The sequence below is a fragment of the Hevea brasiliensis genome, chromosome 6 (genome assembly GCF_030052815.1).
Source record: "Hevea brasiliensis isolate MT/VB/25A 57/8 chromosome 6, ASM3005281v1, whole genome shotgun sequence".
NCBI lineage: Eukaryota > Viridiplantae > Streptophyta > Magnoliopsida > Malpighiales > Euphorbiaceae > Hevea > Hevea brasiliensis.
Genome location: NC_079498.1, coordinates 26,493,252 through 26,509,430, shown reverse-complemented (window position 1 = coordinate 26,509,430; position 16,179 = coordinate 26,493,252). Strand labels below are relative to the sequence as shown.

Here is a 16,179-nt window from a genome sequence, read left to right as displayed (position 1 = left end):
TTTTTTTCAAGCTTTATGGCAGATTCCATATGCAACTTGTTCTTTTGGAATGAATGAACACGTAAGTAGAGTTATTCAACACGCAAATAACAATCAAGAGTCTCACCATTGCTTCAAAGTCGTCCATCAATACTCCTTTTTCCCTTGACTATAATAATTCCACTTTTCTTCAAATTTTTTTTTATATATTAGAAATTTATTTCATAAAATCACCAATAATATTTGTTCTATAATTTTATTTGCCGAGATATCCTCATTAATTAAAATTGTTTTGATTGAAATTTCAACTCCAGATCTCATAATCTTGAAAATGAATCCAATAACACTAAGCTAATTAAAGCTCATCAATTGATTGATCATTTATTTTGCATATTTTACTTTGATATAAATATATTTTATATATTATTTGTGAATTTATATTTTAACATATTAGATTTTAAAAATCCATATATATATATATATAAAGGCACACAGCAGCCCATAAAGCACGGCTCATATTTAATTCATACTTGGCAACCTTTATCCAAGAGCACATGCTTTCAAAATTTTGGATGCTCTCTCTCTAATCAAGAAACATGGCTAGCAATGGAGCAATTCAGAGGCCAAGCGCCACTACAAGATCTGCCTCGATGGTTGATCCCGGTGAGCCGATATCTTCAACAATCGGAACAAACTGGAACGACTTCAAGTTTGCAGAATTCAAACTGGTATGTCCCTTCAAAATCCCTTCAAGCCCAGAAGCAGCTATTCTAAGAATCATCAGAAACCTGAACCATTTTGCACTATATTACACTCATTTTGTTTGGATTATACTGTTTATTAGCCTAATTCCAAAGAGAAAAGTATCTCTGATATTACTGGTGATCATGACCTATGTGGGATCTCTGTTCCTGTTATTGTTACGTGCGGTACCAAGTTCTAACATTGTTCATAAGATTTTGGACAAAAGAGTGGTGCTTTCTGTGATAGTTGTTGCGTCTATGGTTGAGCTCGTCCTTACCCATGCTGGTATTCATCTTCTTGTATCGTTAGCGGGTTCTTTGCCTGTGGTTTTGGTTCATGCTGTTTTGTGGGTTAGAGAGGATTTCTCTGTTGAGGAGAAGAGCTCTGGTGGTGTTGGTGTTGGTCCTTCAGGGGAGTTGCTTCCTCTTGTGCAGGATTCATCGGCTGGGGTGTGATTTTATTTTATTTTTAAAAAATTTTTCCTTTTCAAGAAGTAGTGTTGGTTCTGTCTGAATCATATTGGATCGATTTTTGGATAACATGTAATTGAATTTGCACGAATTTAGATTTTGCACTAAATTGAATATTCAGTACTAAACCTATTTATATAAATATTTAATTAAATATAATATATATATATAATAATATTTATAAATATATATATATATATATATTATATTTTAAATAAATAGAATATAAATATTTCCTACAACTATTAAACTTGTAAAATATAAACTATTAATAAAAAATATATTTTACATAGGTTATTAATTAAAATATATAAAGTTAATCTGGTTTGATATTATTTGGATAATACTAATTGAGATTGGGATAAATTTAAATCATTTAAGATAAATTTTAATTAGATTTGAAATAAAATTAAGTATTAAAAATAATGATTAGATTTGGATTTAAATAAGGTGATTTTTGTGAGTACTTACCTATTGCCATCCATAGTTGTATGCTTAAGAAATTTTGTAGAAAAAACAATAAAAAAATTATGAAGAATTTGGAGAATTTCAAGTTGCAAAACCATGATAAGGGCTCTGCACAGTTTCTAGAGTTTTGCACCAAACCAAAGAATTATATCGTACAATACTAAAACTAAAAAAGAATCACTAATATAATAATCGAATCGCGCTTAATTAAATTTAATTTTTCGTCAAAAATTGTATCGAACTGAAATCAAATTGAAGTACTGATTTATATATATATTTTTTATTTTCTTAATAAAATTATATATATTTATATGTAATTAAGATTGTAATATATATATAAATTAATTTATCTTTAATTATAAGTGTATATAATTTAATATTATCTTTTATTTTTTTACCTTTTATTAAAATAATTTTAATCATAAATGTATTAAATTACTTTATAATCCTTAACTAGATGACTAAATAACATGTTAATCATATAATATACTTTTTAATTGTTAATTATATATTTATCTTTTAGTTAAAAACTATACAATTAAGAAATATATGGAAGAAGGTATAATATTCTTATTATATATAATATATCTTTTACATTAATATTATTATTATTATTTAAAGTATTATTATTTTTATTGTTGTTTTGATGTTAGAAATTTAATATTGTTTTTATTATTTTAAAATGAACACAAGAATACTGTAATTATAAGTATAAAAATCAAGATTTGAAATGAAATTAGGACCAAAATAGAACTGAAACCAAACATAAACCATGCTAAAATTGTTTGGAATTGAACCGAAATCAAAACTTAAGTATGCTCCAACTATTTTCCTAAAAATCAAAGAATTAAAGGTTTAGCTCTGATTGTGATTCTTAGGTAGAACTGTACTGAAATTAAAACCAAAACCAAACACTCCTATCCATTATCATAGAATGAAATTTATTCTATATGCCTTTGATTCGGGTATAGAAATAATGGTTAAATAATTATTTATATCATTAGTATAATATTTTTTTATTAAAAAAGTGAGATAATTTATTTTTATTTTATCTATTTTTATTAGTTTGAATTCAAAATTTGAGTTATTTTTCACTTTTCATCCTTCAATTTAAAGGGCTGTTTTAATTTCGCACCTAAACTTCAATTAAAGGAAAAAAAAAAAATCCTCATCTTATCATGCGAACAGCTTCATTAGCCTTCATGATCTTCTTGACGAGGGCAAGAGGAAGCTGATAGTTCTTGAAATCATTCATCTACTCGATCTTTTTTTTTTTTTTACAAACAAGATTACTTTTATTAGTATGGATAAATCCAGCTAAACTCAGACCAGAATTGTGACACCCCTTACCCGTCTACAGTATATCCGAGTAAGATATGTCACACAGTGTACCGGAACACTTTATTTTATCTCAATCATTTTTATTCGTCCTTAATTTATTTTTATCATAGTTTTGAATATAATTTGTGAAATATAATTCATTTAAGTCATTTATTGAAATTATAATTTATTTGAGATTCCGAAAATTTTATAGAAAATCCGGCAGAGTACCGGCTAAAAATGGAAAAAACAGTTCTTCGAAACCTGTGAAAAATACTTCCACTAATCATTTCCAATCATTCTCAACTCCAATAATCATCAAAATCTCAATATTTTTCAACAACATTTCCATTTCTCAATCATTCATTTCTCATGGTATTCATATATAAGCAATAAATAAATACTCAATTTTCCATTCATAAACACAATTTCCATTATTTACATTAACATCAAAATACATTACATAAGTCTCAATTACACAAGAGAAAATAAAAGTTAGTTACAAAATACCAAAATGAAACCTAGTGTCCTACAATGCACTGAAGGCGATATTTATTCACTGAAGGCGATATTTAGCAATATTTATTCACATTTTATGCTATAATAATTATTTACTTAACTGGACAAGTCGGCCAAAAATCACCTCTGAAGGCGAAATGATCAAAATGCCCTCCGTTTGGCTTAACAGACTAAAATTGTCTGTACCGATTGAAAATTTTTTCTAAATATTTTCTTGGCATTCTAATGTCATAGGAACCTCAATGACCCTTCTCTGAAGTCCCAAAAATTATTTTATGAAATTTTCCCCGGGTCTAGGGCTCCTAGTTGCGAGAACCGCAACTTCCCACTAGGTTACCCATCGCTAGGGCACCGGCTCATTTAACTTGGTTGTATTTTATTTCTAAAATTTTTTATAAATTTTTCTTATTAATATTTGAGTTAATTATAGTTCCTCACTTTAGTTTAAATATTTTTCCAGACGTTCTAGCTGTCCGGATTGATATCAATCACCAGAATAGTAGAATGTACTGAGTTGCTACAGGAAGGTGTTACAACTCTTCCCCTCTAATTTAAATTTCGTCCTCGAAATTTACCTGATGCAAACAGTTGAGGGAACTGTTGCCTCATCGTCTCTTCACTTTCCCAAGTTGCCTCCTTGGTGTTGTGGTGCCTCCAAAGCACTTTCACCAGTGGAATCTGCTTATTCCTTAACTCTTTCACTTCCTGAGCCAGGATCCGTATGGGTTCTTCTTCATATGTCAAATCCGGTTGTACTTCAATTTCTTCCATGGAGATGACATGTGAAGGATCTGAGCGATATCTTCTTAACATAGATACGTGAAACACATTGTGGATCTTGTCCAGCTCTGGTGGTAAAGCTAGCCTATAGGCCACTGGACCCACACGTTCAATGACTTCATATGGGCCAATGAACCTAGGGCTTAACTTACCTTTTCTTCCAAACCTTAGTACCTTCTTCCACGATGACACCTTGAGGAACACTTTGTCGCCAATCGCATATTCTATTTCTTTTCTCTTTAAGTCATCATATGATTTCTGTCTGTCTGAGGCAACCTTCAGATTGGCTTTGATTAGTTTTACCTTCTCCTCAGTCTGTTTCACCAGGTCTGACCCTACTAGTTTATCTTCGCCTAATTCAGTCCAGCACACTGGAGTTCTACATTTTCTCCCATACAATGCTTCATACGGGGCCATTTGGATGCTAGCTTGGTAGCTATTGTTGTATGCAAATTATGCCAGTGGGAGGTATCTATCCCAACTTCCCTCCAACTCAATGACACAACTCCTCAGCATATCCTCAAGGACCTGACATATATTTCTTATTATTATTACCATTTCAGTTCAATATGTGTATTAGTTTAATTGGTTTCAATTGTTTACCTGGATTACTCTTTCTGATTGCCCATCCATCTGAGGATGGAAAGCTGTGCTGAAATGGAGTTGTGTACCCAAGGACTTATGCAACTTCTTCCAGAATCTCGATGTAAACCTTGGGTCTCGATCAGATATGATGGAAAGTGGAATTCCATGCAATCTAACTATCTCACTAATATACAATTCTGCTAACTTCTCCAGTGAGTAGTCACCCTAATCGGGCAGAAAGTGTGTTGACTGGCCAATCTATCTACTATCACCCATACTGCATCATGTTTCTTCGGGGTGAGAGGTAGACCACTTACAAAATCCATGGCGACCCGATCCCATTTCCATTCAGGTATGCGTATAGGCTGTAGCAAACCTGATGGAACTTGATGTTCTGCCTTGACTTGCTGACATGTCAAACATTTAGTCACATAGTCAGCTATGTCCTTCTTCATACCAGGCCACCAATACTGAAGCTTCAGATCATGATACATTTTTGTACTTCCTGGGTGTATAGCATAAACACTGGTGTGTGCCTTTTTCAGAATACTGGCTTTCAGTTCCCCATTATCTGGTACACATACTCTTCCTTTGTAGTACAGACACCCATCTGCTTTCACCTCATAGTCAGTTGCTTTTCCCTCTGAGATTTTACTCACAGTAGTCATTAATTTCTCATCTACCTTCTGCCCATCTTGTATCTGCTATAGCAGGTTTGGCCTTGCTTGCAACTCAGCCAAAATAGCTCCATCTTGAACCAAAAATAGACGGGCATTCAATGATCTCAAAGCTGTGATGGATTTTCTGCTCAAAGCATCAGCAACTACATTTGCCTTCCCAGGATGGTAGTCAATTACACAATCATAGTCCTTCAGGAACTCAATCCATCGCCTCTGTCTATGGTTGAGCTCCTTTTGGGTTGGCAAGTATTTCAAGCTTTTGTGGTCTGTGTAAATGTAGCACTTTTCACCATACAAGTAGTGCCTCCATATCTTCAGTGCGAAGATAATTGCTGTAAGCTCTAGATCATGGGTAGGTTAATTCTGTTCATGTGGCCTTAGCTGTCTGGAAGCATAAGCGACCACCTTCCCCTCTTGAATCAATACACACCCTAACCCATTATGAGAGGCATCATTGTAGACCACAAAGTCCTTTCCTGACACTGGCTGTGTTAACACTGGTGCCTCTGTCAACATAGCCTTCAACTTCTCAAAACTAGTCTGACACTTTTCATTCCAGTCAAATCTGACATTCTTATGTAACAACTTGGTCATTGGAGCAGCTATTAAGGAAAATCCCTTCACAAATCTCCTGCAATACCCAGCTAGCCCCAAGAAGCTTCTAACCTCAGTTGTATTTCTGGGAGGCTTCCATTCCATCACTGCTTCTATTTTCTTGGGATCCACCCTAATCCCTATGTGTCCAAGGAATGCAATCTCATTTAACCAGAAGTCACACTTGGACAACTTAGCATACAGCTCCTTTTCTCTCAGGGTTTGCAAAACAATCCTCAAATGTTCATCATGTTCTTCCCTGGTCTTGGAATACACCAAAATATCATCAATAAAGACCACTACAAACCGATCTAGGTATGGATGGAAGATACGGTTCATAAGGTCCATGAATGCTGCTGGTGCATTTGTTAGGCCAAAGGGCATCACTAGGAACTCATAATGCCCATATCGGGTCCTGAATGCAGTCTTTGGCACATCTGCACCCTTCACCCTCAACTGATGATACCCTGTTCTGAGATTAATTTTAGAAAATACTCCTACTCCCTTTAACTGATCAAACAGATCATCAATTCTAGGCAAAGGATACTTATTCTTCACTGTCACTTTATTCAACTGTCGGTAATTAATGCATAACCTCAAAGTCCCATTATTCTTTTTCACAAACAGCACTGGAGCTCCCCATGGTGACACAATGGGGCGTATGAACCCCTTATCCAGCAATTCCTGTAACTGGATTTTCAGTTCCTTCAATTCTGTGGGCGCCATCCTATAAGGAGCAATAGAGATTGGTACTGCATCTGCAGCATTCTCAATAGCAAATTCAACTTCCCTTTACGTGGCAAACCAGGCAATTCTTCAGGAACACATCCGGGAAGTCTTTTACGTGGGTATGTCACACAGATCCGCTTAGCTCGCCTAGTATCCACCACATGTGTTAGGTAGGCTTCACAGCTTTTTCTCATCAGTTTTCTTACAACTGTGGCTGAGATGACATTGGACAAGAAATCTGTCCTTTCCCCCACAACTGTAATCTTATTACCCTCAGGAGTTTTCAAAGAAATTCTCTTCAATGTACAATCAACTATTGCCTGATGACGTGATAACCAGTCCATTCCCAAAATCACATCAAACTCATGGAAATGCAACTCAATCAGGTCTCCCAAGAATTCATACCCCTGAATCCTTAACGGGCAACCTTTGTACACTTTGTTCACCACTACACTGTGGCCCAATGGATTAGTGACTAGAATGTCTTGGTCACTCTCTCCTACTAATATCCCCCTCTCTATGGGTAGGTTGATGCAGATGTATGAATGAGTGGATCCTGGATCCACCAATGCATGCACAGATGTATTGTAGAGGGAGAACGTACCCCTGATGACATCTGGGGCATCTTGCTCCTCCTGAGCTCTCATGGCATAGGCTTTGGCAGGTGGTCTGCCCTCAGGCCTCTCTGCTGGCTCAGATGCAGGCCTCTATGATAGTCCCACTGCCTCAGATTTGCCAGATTTCCTACCTCTTTGTGGTGCAGGAGCAGGTCTGTCTGCTTGTGTTGGAGCAGCTGTAGTAGTTCTGCATGGACAATTCCTCAGCTGATGCTCTGTCGACCCACACCTTAAGCAGGCACCAGTCACTCTCCAACACTCCCACTTATGCCATTTCAGACAATGTGGACATGCAGAAGATGCTGGGGCTGGTCCCTTGAACCCCATCCCTGGAGAGCTGCCCACTGATGGTGTGGACTGACCTCTCCTAGGGGTAAACTGTGGCCTGGGCCCCTGAGACTGACCCTGACCCTGACCTTGTGGTTGACCTAAACTCTGTGTAGGTGGACCTTTAAACTTCTTCCCAGGTGTAGGAGATGAACTAGACTGACCCGAGCCCCTCTTCTGCTGTCTCTCCCTTCTAGTCTACTCACTTATTCTAACCTTTTCAACTTTTATTGCAGCTTCCACTAACTTGGTGAAGTCGGTGATTCCCAAAGCAGTAATCATGATCTTTATATTGTCATTTAATCCCTCTTCAAATCTCTTACACCTTTCGGCCTCATTAGAGACTATCTCCCTTCCGTAGCGGCTCAATCTGACAAATTCATTTTCATACTCTACATCACCGTCTCTGCCTCAGGTTAATGAACTCTCTTCTTCTCTCTTCCAGGTAAACACTACCCACATATTTCTTCTTGAATTCGGAGAGGAAGAAGTCCCAAGTTATTACTTCTGGTTGCACTTCACTGGACACCGTATCCCTCCATTCATATGCATCATCTTGCAACAGAGATACAACAGCTTCTAGATTTTGTTCAGGAGTGCAGTGGAGTTATTTTAAAACTCTGCCTGTTCTGTTCAACTAATTTTTGACTGCAACAGAATCATCTTCTCTCTTGCCAAAGAAATCCATTGCTTCAAATTTTCTCAATCTTTCCAGGTGTGATTTCGGTTGTGGAGGTGGTGGTGGTGGTGGCATTACCCCAGCCATTTGTTTGAAGAATTCAGCCATTTGCTGGAACACGGCCTGTGGAGGTTGAGCAGGCTCTGATGGAGCTAGCGGAGCAGGTTCTCCCCTACCCCTAGTCTCAGCTGCTGCAGGTGGAGCATGACTCTCCACTTCCTCCTCAACTGCCCTTTGAGATGTAGGGTCCATATCCTATTCAAAATAACAAAGACAAACAGATTTACATTAGTGTCACCTCAACTCTTACAAATACAATGCATGGTATGGACTCAATCTAGGCCCAGAAACGCCTAAACCGTGCTCTGATACCACTAAATGTGACACCCCTTACCCGTCTACAGTATATCCGAGTAAGATATGTCACACAGTGTACCGGAACACTCTATTTTATCTCAATCATTTTTATTCGTCCTTAATTTATTTTTATCATAGTTTTGAATATAATTTGTGAAATATAATTCATTTAAGTCATTTATTGAAATTATAATTTATTTGAGGTTCCGAAAATTTTATAGAAAATCCGGCAGAGTACCGGCTAAAAATGGAGAAAACAGTTCTTCGGAACCTGTGAAAAACACTTCCACTAATCATTTCCAATCATTCTCAACTCCAATAATCATCAAAATCTCAATATATTTCAACAACATTTCCATTTCTCAATCATTCATTTCTCATGGTATTCATATATAAGCAATAAATAAATACTCAATTTTCCATTCATAAACACAATTTCCATTATGTACATTAACATCAAAATACATTACATAAGTCTCAATTACACAAGAGAAAATAAAAGTTAGTTATAAAATACCAAAATGAAACCTAGTGTCCTACCAAAGCACTGAAGATGGTGAGGTGACACGGACACTATGCAGAGCTGCAGGAGGTCTCACCCAGTTTGTGGTCTACTGGGCTCTCGGTCAGTATCTCCAGAACCTAAACGTGGCAAAAGCAACAATGCTTAGTGGTGCCAATAATAAAATAAAAAGAAATAACAGGAAGTAAATATGTAGTGTATGTTTTGATGTCTTATGCAGACATTTTTTTTTATCATTATTGGTAATCTTATTTATTATGTACTTGTTCTATTCATTATTTCATTAAATTTGTTCACTTTCATTTTTGGGTGCCTAAGTAACTTATACTGAATGACTAGACTGGATAAACGGGTAAACTGGCACTGGGTATCTAGTACCTCGGGCCGTCACACCATCGGTCACATAAGCATCTCCCGGTGTGCAACAGAACAGCTAATAAGCTGTAATAACAATAGGCACAAGGCCAAATATCAACACAATGTCAGAATGGCTAAAAGCCATAAAATCACAGAATGGCATAATGCCCTGTGCAGTACTGCTAACTGAACCCTATTGGCATGCCAAGCTATCCAAACCAATCTTGTTAGGTATACTAGAGCATTTCACACTTTTAAGTTTCACAATTTTTAGAATTTAAGTTTTAGTGTTACTATTCCATTCATTGGTCAACAAAAATATTGACTTTTGCATAGGCAATAGGTACATTGGTTTTAATATCATGAACATACGACATTTTGCATTCAAAATTTGTTGGTATTGGTTGCCAATACCATTTTTAAGCTTAATCTTAGTTGGGCAGAATTTTCAGTTTTTATGCCTTGTATTTACTATTCCATTAGTCAATTTTGCAGTGGAAATTTGGTAAAATGATTAACATGAAAGTTGTTCCTTATTTTGTCTAGTTGAATTTCCTTTTTTGAATCACTCCATTTGGAGTTTTGTAACTCAAGTTATGGTCCAAAAACCACAACTGGCCGGATTGAAATTTTCTGGACTGATCATATCTACAGTGCAGTGAATAGTAATTTCAACTCACTTGTTGGATAGGTTCTGGCCATAATTTGAGTTAGGTTTCTTCATTAAAGTTGTTGGTCTATATCTCAGCTTATTGCTGGTAAAATTTCAGGTCAATTGGACAATTCTACACTGAGTTATAGTCAAATGACCAAACACTATTTATTTATTCATTCTGCAGAAACAGACTGCAGGTCACCCGGATTGGGGCAAGCTTTTGGTCCACTTGGTTTGGTCTTATGGGCATGGTTTCTTCACCAAAGTTGTGCCATTATGTGTTTAGTTTCATGTCCAATTAGCCAAACACCAATTGAACCTCTACAATTCAAGTTATGGCTGCCCAAACCTGCTGGACTCATGTCCAATTCTGCAGGTCACCTAGGGCAGCCACACTAAACCTAAATCCCATCACTAAACACACTTCATTTCTTGTTTACCAATACCCAAATGGTCACTAATTGACCATTAAAATGTTCCTACACCATTATAGGATTAAAACCTCAATTTGGTCAAAACCCTAAATTCTCAATTCCTCTATTCTTCATTTAACTTATAATATAAGGTGCTAAGTGTTAATTTCATATCAAAGGACAGCTTATATACTCTTTTAATCTCAAAAAAAAATCTTCAAAACTCTCATAAGTCCATGGCTGCCAAAAATGGTAAAAATTCATCATGCAACTTTTGTTTAATTTCACTTAATTTTCACACTTAATTCCTACTCCACATATGATGTACATAAAATTTCTAGAAGGAATTGGCACTAACCTCTTTTAGCTCAAATCCAAGCCAACCAAAACTTTAATTTTTCTTTACTTTCTTACACTTTCTTGGCTGCCAAACACTTCTCCTTGGTATGGGTATAATTTTTTGTGAAGGAAGAATAAGGTTTTGAGGTGAGGAAGCTTAGGAAAATCAACCTTTAAAAGAGAAAATGGAGGGAAAGCTTCTTGGCTATGGTGGACGGGAAATGAGGAAGAAGAATTCAGTTTTTTATTTCAATTTTCTGCCCATTTGACTCATTTTAAGTGGTTTATGGACATGTGTCACAATGTGATTGGGTGAGAGTGCTTAGTGACATAAGCATGAGGTCAAAATTGTAATTTTAATTCATTTTTTTTTCTTTTCTTTACTACTCATTTTCAATTCAATTTTTAGCAATATTTATTCACATTTTATGTCATAATAATTATTTACTTAACTGGAAAAGTTGGCCAAAAATCACCTCTGAAGGCGAAATGACCAAAATGCCCTCCGTTTGGCTTAACAGACTAAAATTGTCTATACCAATTGAAAAATTTTTCTAAATATTTTCTTGGCATTCTAATGTCATAGGAACCTCAATGACCCTTCTCTGGAGTCCCAAAAATTATTTTATGAATTTTTCCCCGGGTCTAGGGCTCCTAATTGCGAGAACTGCAACTTCCCACTAGGTTACCCATCGCTAGGGCACCGGCTCATTTAACTTGGTTGTATTTTATTTCTAAAATTTTTTCTAAATTTTTCTTATTAATATTTGAGTTAATTATAGTTCCTCACTTTAGTTTAAATATTTTTCTGGATGTTCTAGCTGTCCGGACCAACATTGGTCACCGGAACAGTAGAATGTACGGAGTTGCTACAGGGAGGGTGTTACAAGAAGGTCTCTTTAATACACTAAATCTAGGATCTTGTCAATCTCTTGCCCTCTCATGAAACAATATTTTTGCCATGTCAATAACAATACAATAAAAAAAAACTAAATTTTATATCATGTCAACAACAATATATGAAATATAATATTTTTGTCACATCAACTACCACAACAGTGTTCAGTTTACCTAATTTAGAACCGGCTGCAATTAACACAAGTTTCAAATTAGGCCAACATTGACTAAGAAAATGATTATAATGGGCAAAACACGTAAAGTTTGGATTTTTTTTTTTACCGTATTTGGCCATAAATAAAGTGTAGTCCCTCTGATTTTTATGCCCCTCCCTTTTTTGTTTGCACCTCCCTCTGCTATTTCTTGTCACTCTCCCTCCATCATACAATTTTAGTTTCTTCTTTAGTCTCATGTCAGTATCAACAAACAGAATCAAAAAAAATAAAGCTAAAATTAAAAATCAATAAACACACAGTAAAGCTCTATTTGATTCCCAAGGAAATGAAAGAATTTTTTGAGTGAGAAAATTCAGACAGCATGGACTTTAAACAATTTTCCCAAGAAACGAAGAGTTGGGCCTTATCGTTTTCTCATATTTTCCAATATAACTGAAAGGTCTATCAAGCAATCAACCTAATACAAAAAGTCGAGTGAGCTTTTACAATTCATTATAATCGCTCCAGATCCTTCACCCATAGGCACTCTAGTGTCATGATCAAGCTTGCGACGTCCCACTATGAAAGAAGGAACACCATGAGATATTAGTAATTCATTCAAATGGTAAAAAAAAAGCTCAAACTTTATGAGTTTTGTCACTTATAGCCAAAACTTCTTATTTCTATCAATTTTGCCCTAATTTAAAACTTTAGCATTTATTGTGGCCAATTGAGTAATTTTGACTATTTTGGTGCTGTTGTGGCGGTTGATATGACGAAAAAAAAAATTTTATTAACGTGACAATCGATATAGTATGAACTTTAATTTTTTGTTATATTGTTGTTGATGTGACAAAATATTATTATTTTATATGTTATTAATGACATGGAGTAACTTTAACAATAAAAAAAACTTTTTGATTTTTATCAATTATAGCTAATTTTATAGGTTTGCTTCATTTATAAGCAGTTGACTAATTTAGACCTAATTTAGTCAAAAATTAATATTTTATTACTTAATACAATTATAAAAAACAAATATTTATATTAGGGAAAATTACAAAAAAGTACCTTGTGGTTTTATCTCACTTTCACTTCAGGGTCTGTGATTTACTTTGTGACAAAGTGGTACCCTGTGGTTTCGCACCGTTATCAAAATGCAATTTTTTGTCTCTCTTTCGTTAGTTGCTGTTGACGTGGGCAATAATGGCTAATGTGAAAGTCTTTAGGGGTTGACGTGGATTAAAATAATATTATTTAATTTTCAAAATTTTAATATTATTTTTTAAATATTTTCACGTTAGAAAAAACGCCGTAGATGATCTTATTTAATCTAACCAAAGAGGAATTCGAGGAAAGTTTATTCTCCTCACATAACATTCTCTCCCAAATTGTGAGTGAAGAATCTCAGTTGTGTGAAATTGATTGAGGGTTGGAGATTGAATTAGTGGTTCAAACAACTTTCAATTGAAGGATTTGGGTTTGAAAGATCGCATTGCTGCCAGATTTGATTGAAACTGAGACAAATTCATTGTTGACTAAAATTGGATCTTATTTAATCTAACTAAAGAGGAATTCGGGGAAAGTTTATTCTCCTCACATAACATTCTCTCCCAAATTATGAGTAAAGAATCTCAGTTGTGTGAAATTGATTGAGGGTTAGAGATTGAATTAGTTGTTCAAACAACTTTCAATTGAAGGATTTGGGTTTGGAAGATTGCATTGCTACCAGATTTGATTGAAATTGGGACAAATTCATTGTTGACTGAAATTGGATTCCTCCATTTTCGTGAGTTGCAAGGTATGTAAAATTCCTCTTTTACCCCGTTAATGACTTAGTATTTCCAAGTCCTACAGTCGATGGTTGCTATGATGCAAATGTCGTGTGTGTCTTTTATGTGTATGCATGATGCACTGTTTGTGGTTTGTTGATTACATGCTATTTATGCATGATGCGCTGTTTAGGTGTTTAGTGTGTCTTTTTTCTCAATAGTGCACATATAGTCATGCTTTGTTGTACTGTGATATTGTATGAAAATGTATTTTGTGGTATATTTGTAGTGCAAAAACTGTCTTTTTTACTGTCTTTAGATGATGGTTGTGCTTAGTATTAATTCATTATGACTAATGGTAATTTTATATGATGACAAGACAATATGTGAGTATGTGAATTTGATGGTTCATTTTGGGGGGAAATGGGTGTATGAACCTAATATGCAGTATCAGGGTGGGGAAGTTACATTTATTAAGAACTAGGATATAGATTATATATCCTAATTTGAATTGATTGGGTTTGGGAGGGATGACTATGGATACACTAAAGGATGTAGAATATGGTTTAGAATTAGTGGTCTAACTGCGGATGAACAATATTAAGAAATATTGGATGATCAAAATGTAAATAATATGCTTGAATACAATAAGGGTGAACCTTATATTGATTTATACTATGTGGGAAATGATGCTCCTTTGTGTATTGAAAAAGATGGGGTGTGTGCAGTGAATGAAATTGAGACAGAACAAAGTATTATGGACTATGGTAATGCTAATGATTTAAGGGAATCATAGGGAGATGCAAGGGGTGATATAATTGAAGAAGAGGTTAATATGACAGGGGTGAATGAGATTGAAAAAGATGATGTTGTTAAGGAGAATATGACAAGGGGGATGAGGAAGATGATAGTGATTACCATGTTGAATCTAAAGGAGGTGATTTGTCTAAGGATGCATATACATCTGAGAATGATGTGAGTGAAATGTGGGCTGATTATGAGGGCAGTGAGAATGACATTTTGCATGGAAATTCAACTGACCTAGGTGGTAGAAAAATAGGGCAGCATGAGGCACATATGGGGGCTAAATTTGAAAGCTTTGGTGATAACCTTCATATGGAAGATATTGGGGAATTTAATGAGAGAGAAATAAGGGATGATGACTTACATAGCATTATGGATTCAGACAGTGAAAGAGATAATGAAGTGTGTGATTTCAATGAAGAAGTTAGGTTGAAAGATCCTGAATTGTGTAAAGGTATGAAGTTTACTAATGGGCATGCATTTAGGAAAGCTTTAAGGGAATGGGCTATAAGAAGAGGTTATAGCTATGTGTTTGTGAAAAATAATAGGTTTAAGATTACAGCAATGTGCAAGAATAAATGTGAATTTAAGGTGCATGCTAGTAAGCTGAGGGATTGTGATACTCTACAAATTAAAACTTTCAAGCCAGTGCACAACTGTCCTAGGGAGACTCATAATCACATTGTTATTTCCAAGTATTTGGCTTTCCAGTACCTAAAGGAGTTTAAAGAAAATCCAAATTGGGATGTAAGGGCAATGCAAAAGAAGATCCAAAGGGAATCAGGCACAAAGATTTCTATTTCTAAATGTTACAGAGCAAAGAACAAAGCTAAGGCCATTAATGATAGAGATGTTAGAGAGCAGTTTAGAAAGGTGAGGGATTATGCACTCACTATATTAAAAACAAATGCTGGAAGTTGGGTGAAGGTTTTAACTAGTGTTTATACACCTAGTACTGATGACAATGAAGAGGGATCAATTCTTGAAGAGATTACTGTCTTTCAATACATGTATGTGAGTTTTGCAGCACATAAGCAAGGGTATTTCAGTGGAATTAGGCCTATTATAGGCCTTGATGGCTGCCATTTGAAGATATCAATGGGAGGCCAAATATTATGTGCAATAGGTAGAGATGGGAATGAAAATATGTTCCCAATAGCAATTGTAGTTGTTGATATTGAGTGTAAGGAGTCCTAGGTTTGATTTATTCAACTACTCATTGATGATTTTGGACATCCAGATGAAACAGGTTGGGTTTTCATGTCTAACCAACAAAAGGTATATGTCATTATACTTTATTAATAATAATTAGGTATATTCACCTATCATTACTAATACCTAATGTGTATTTATGAATTTTAGGGTTTAATTAAAGCTTTTAAGTTATTGATGCCAAGATCTTTTCTATGTGAAGCA

General features: G+C 35.2%; 1 protein-coding gene across 1 annotated transcript; it reads left to right on the top strand.

Annotated features, from left to right (window-relative positions):
- Positions 1–477: 477 nt before the first annotated feature.
- Positions 478–1,280, top strand: LOC110642398 (PRA1 family protein F2). Its single transcript, XM_021794442.2, has one exon. It carries the CDS (start codon positions 576–578, stop codon positions 1,176–1,178), a length of 603 nt encoding a protein of 200 aa, XP_021650134.2. The 5' UTR covers positions 478–575; the 3' UTR covers positions 1,179–1,280.
- Positions 1,281–16,179: the final 14,899 nt, after the last annotated feature.

Excerpts from the sequence above, each read along its gene's own strand:
- LOC110642398 (XM_021794442.2), top strand. The coding sequence starts at position 576 with ATGGCTAGCAATGGAGCAATTCAGAGGCCAAGCGCCACTACAAGATCT.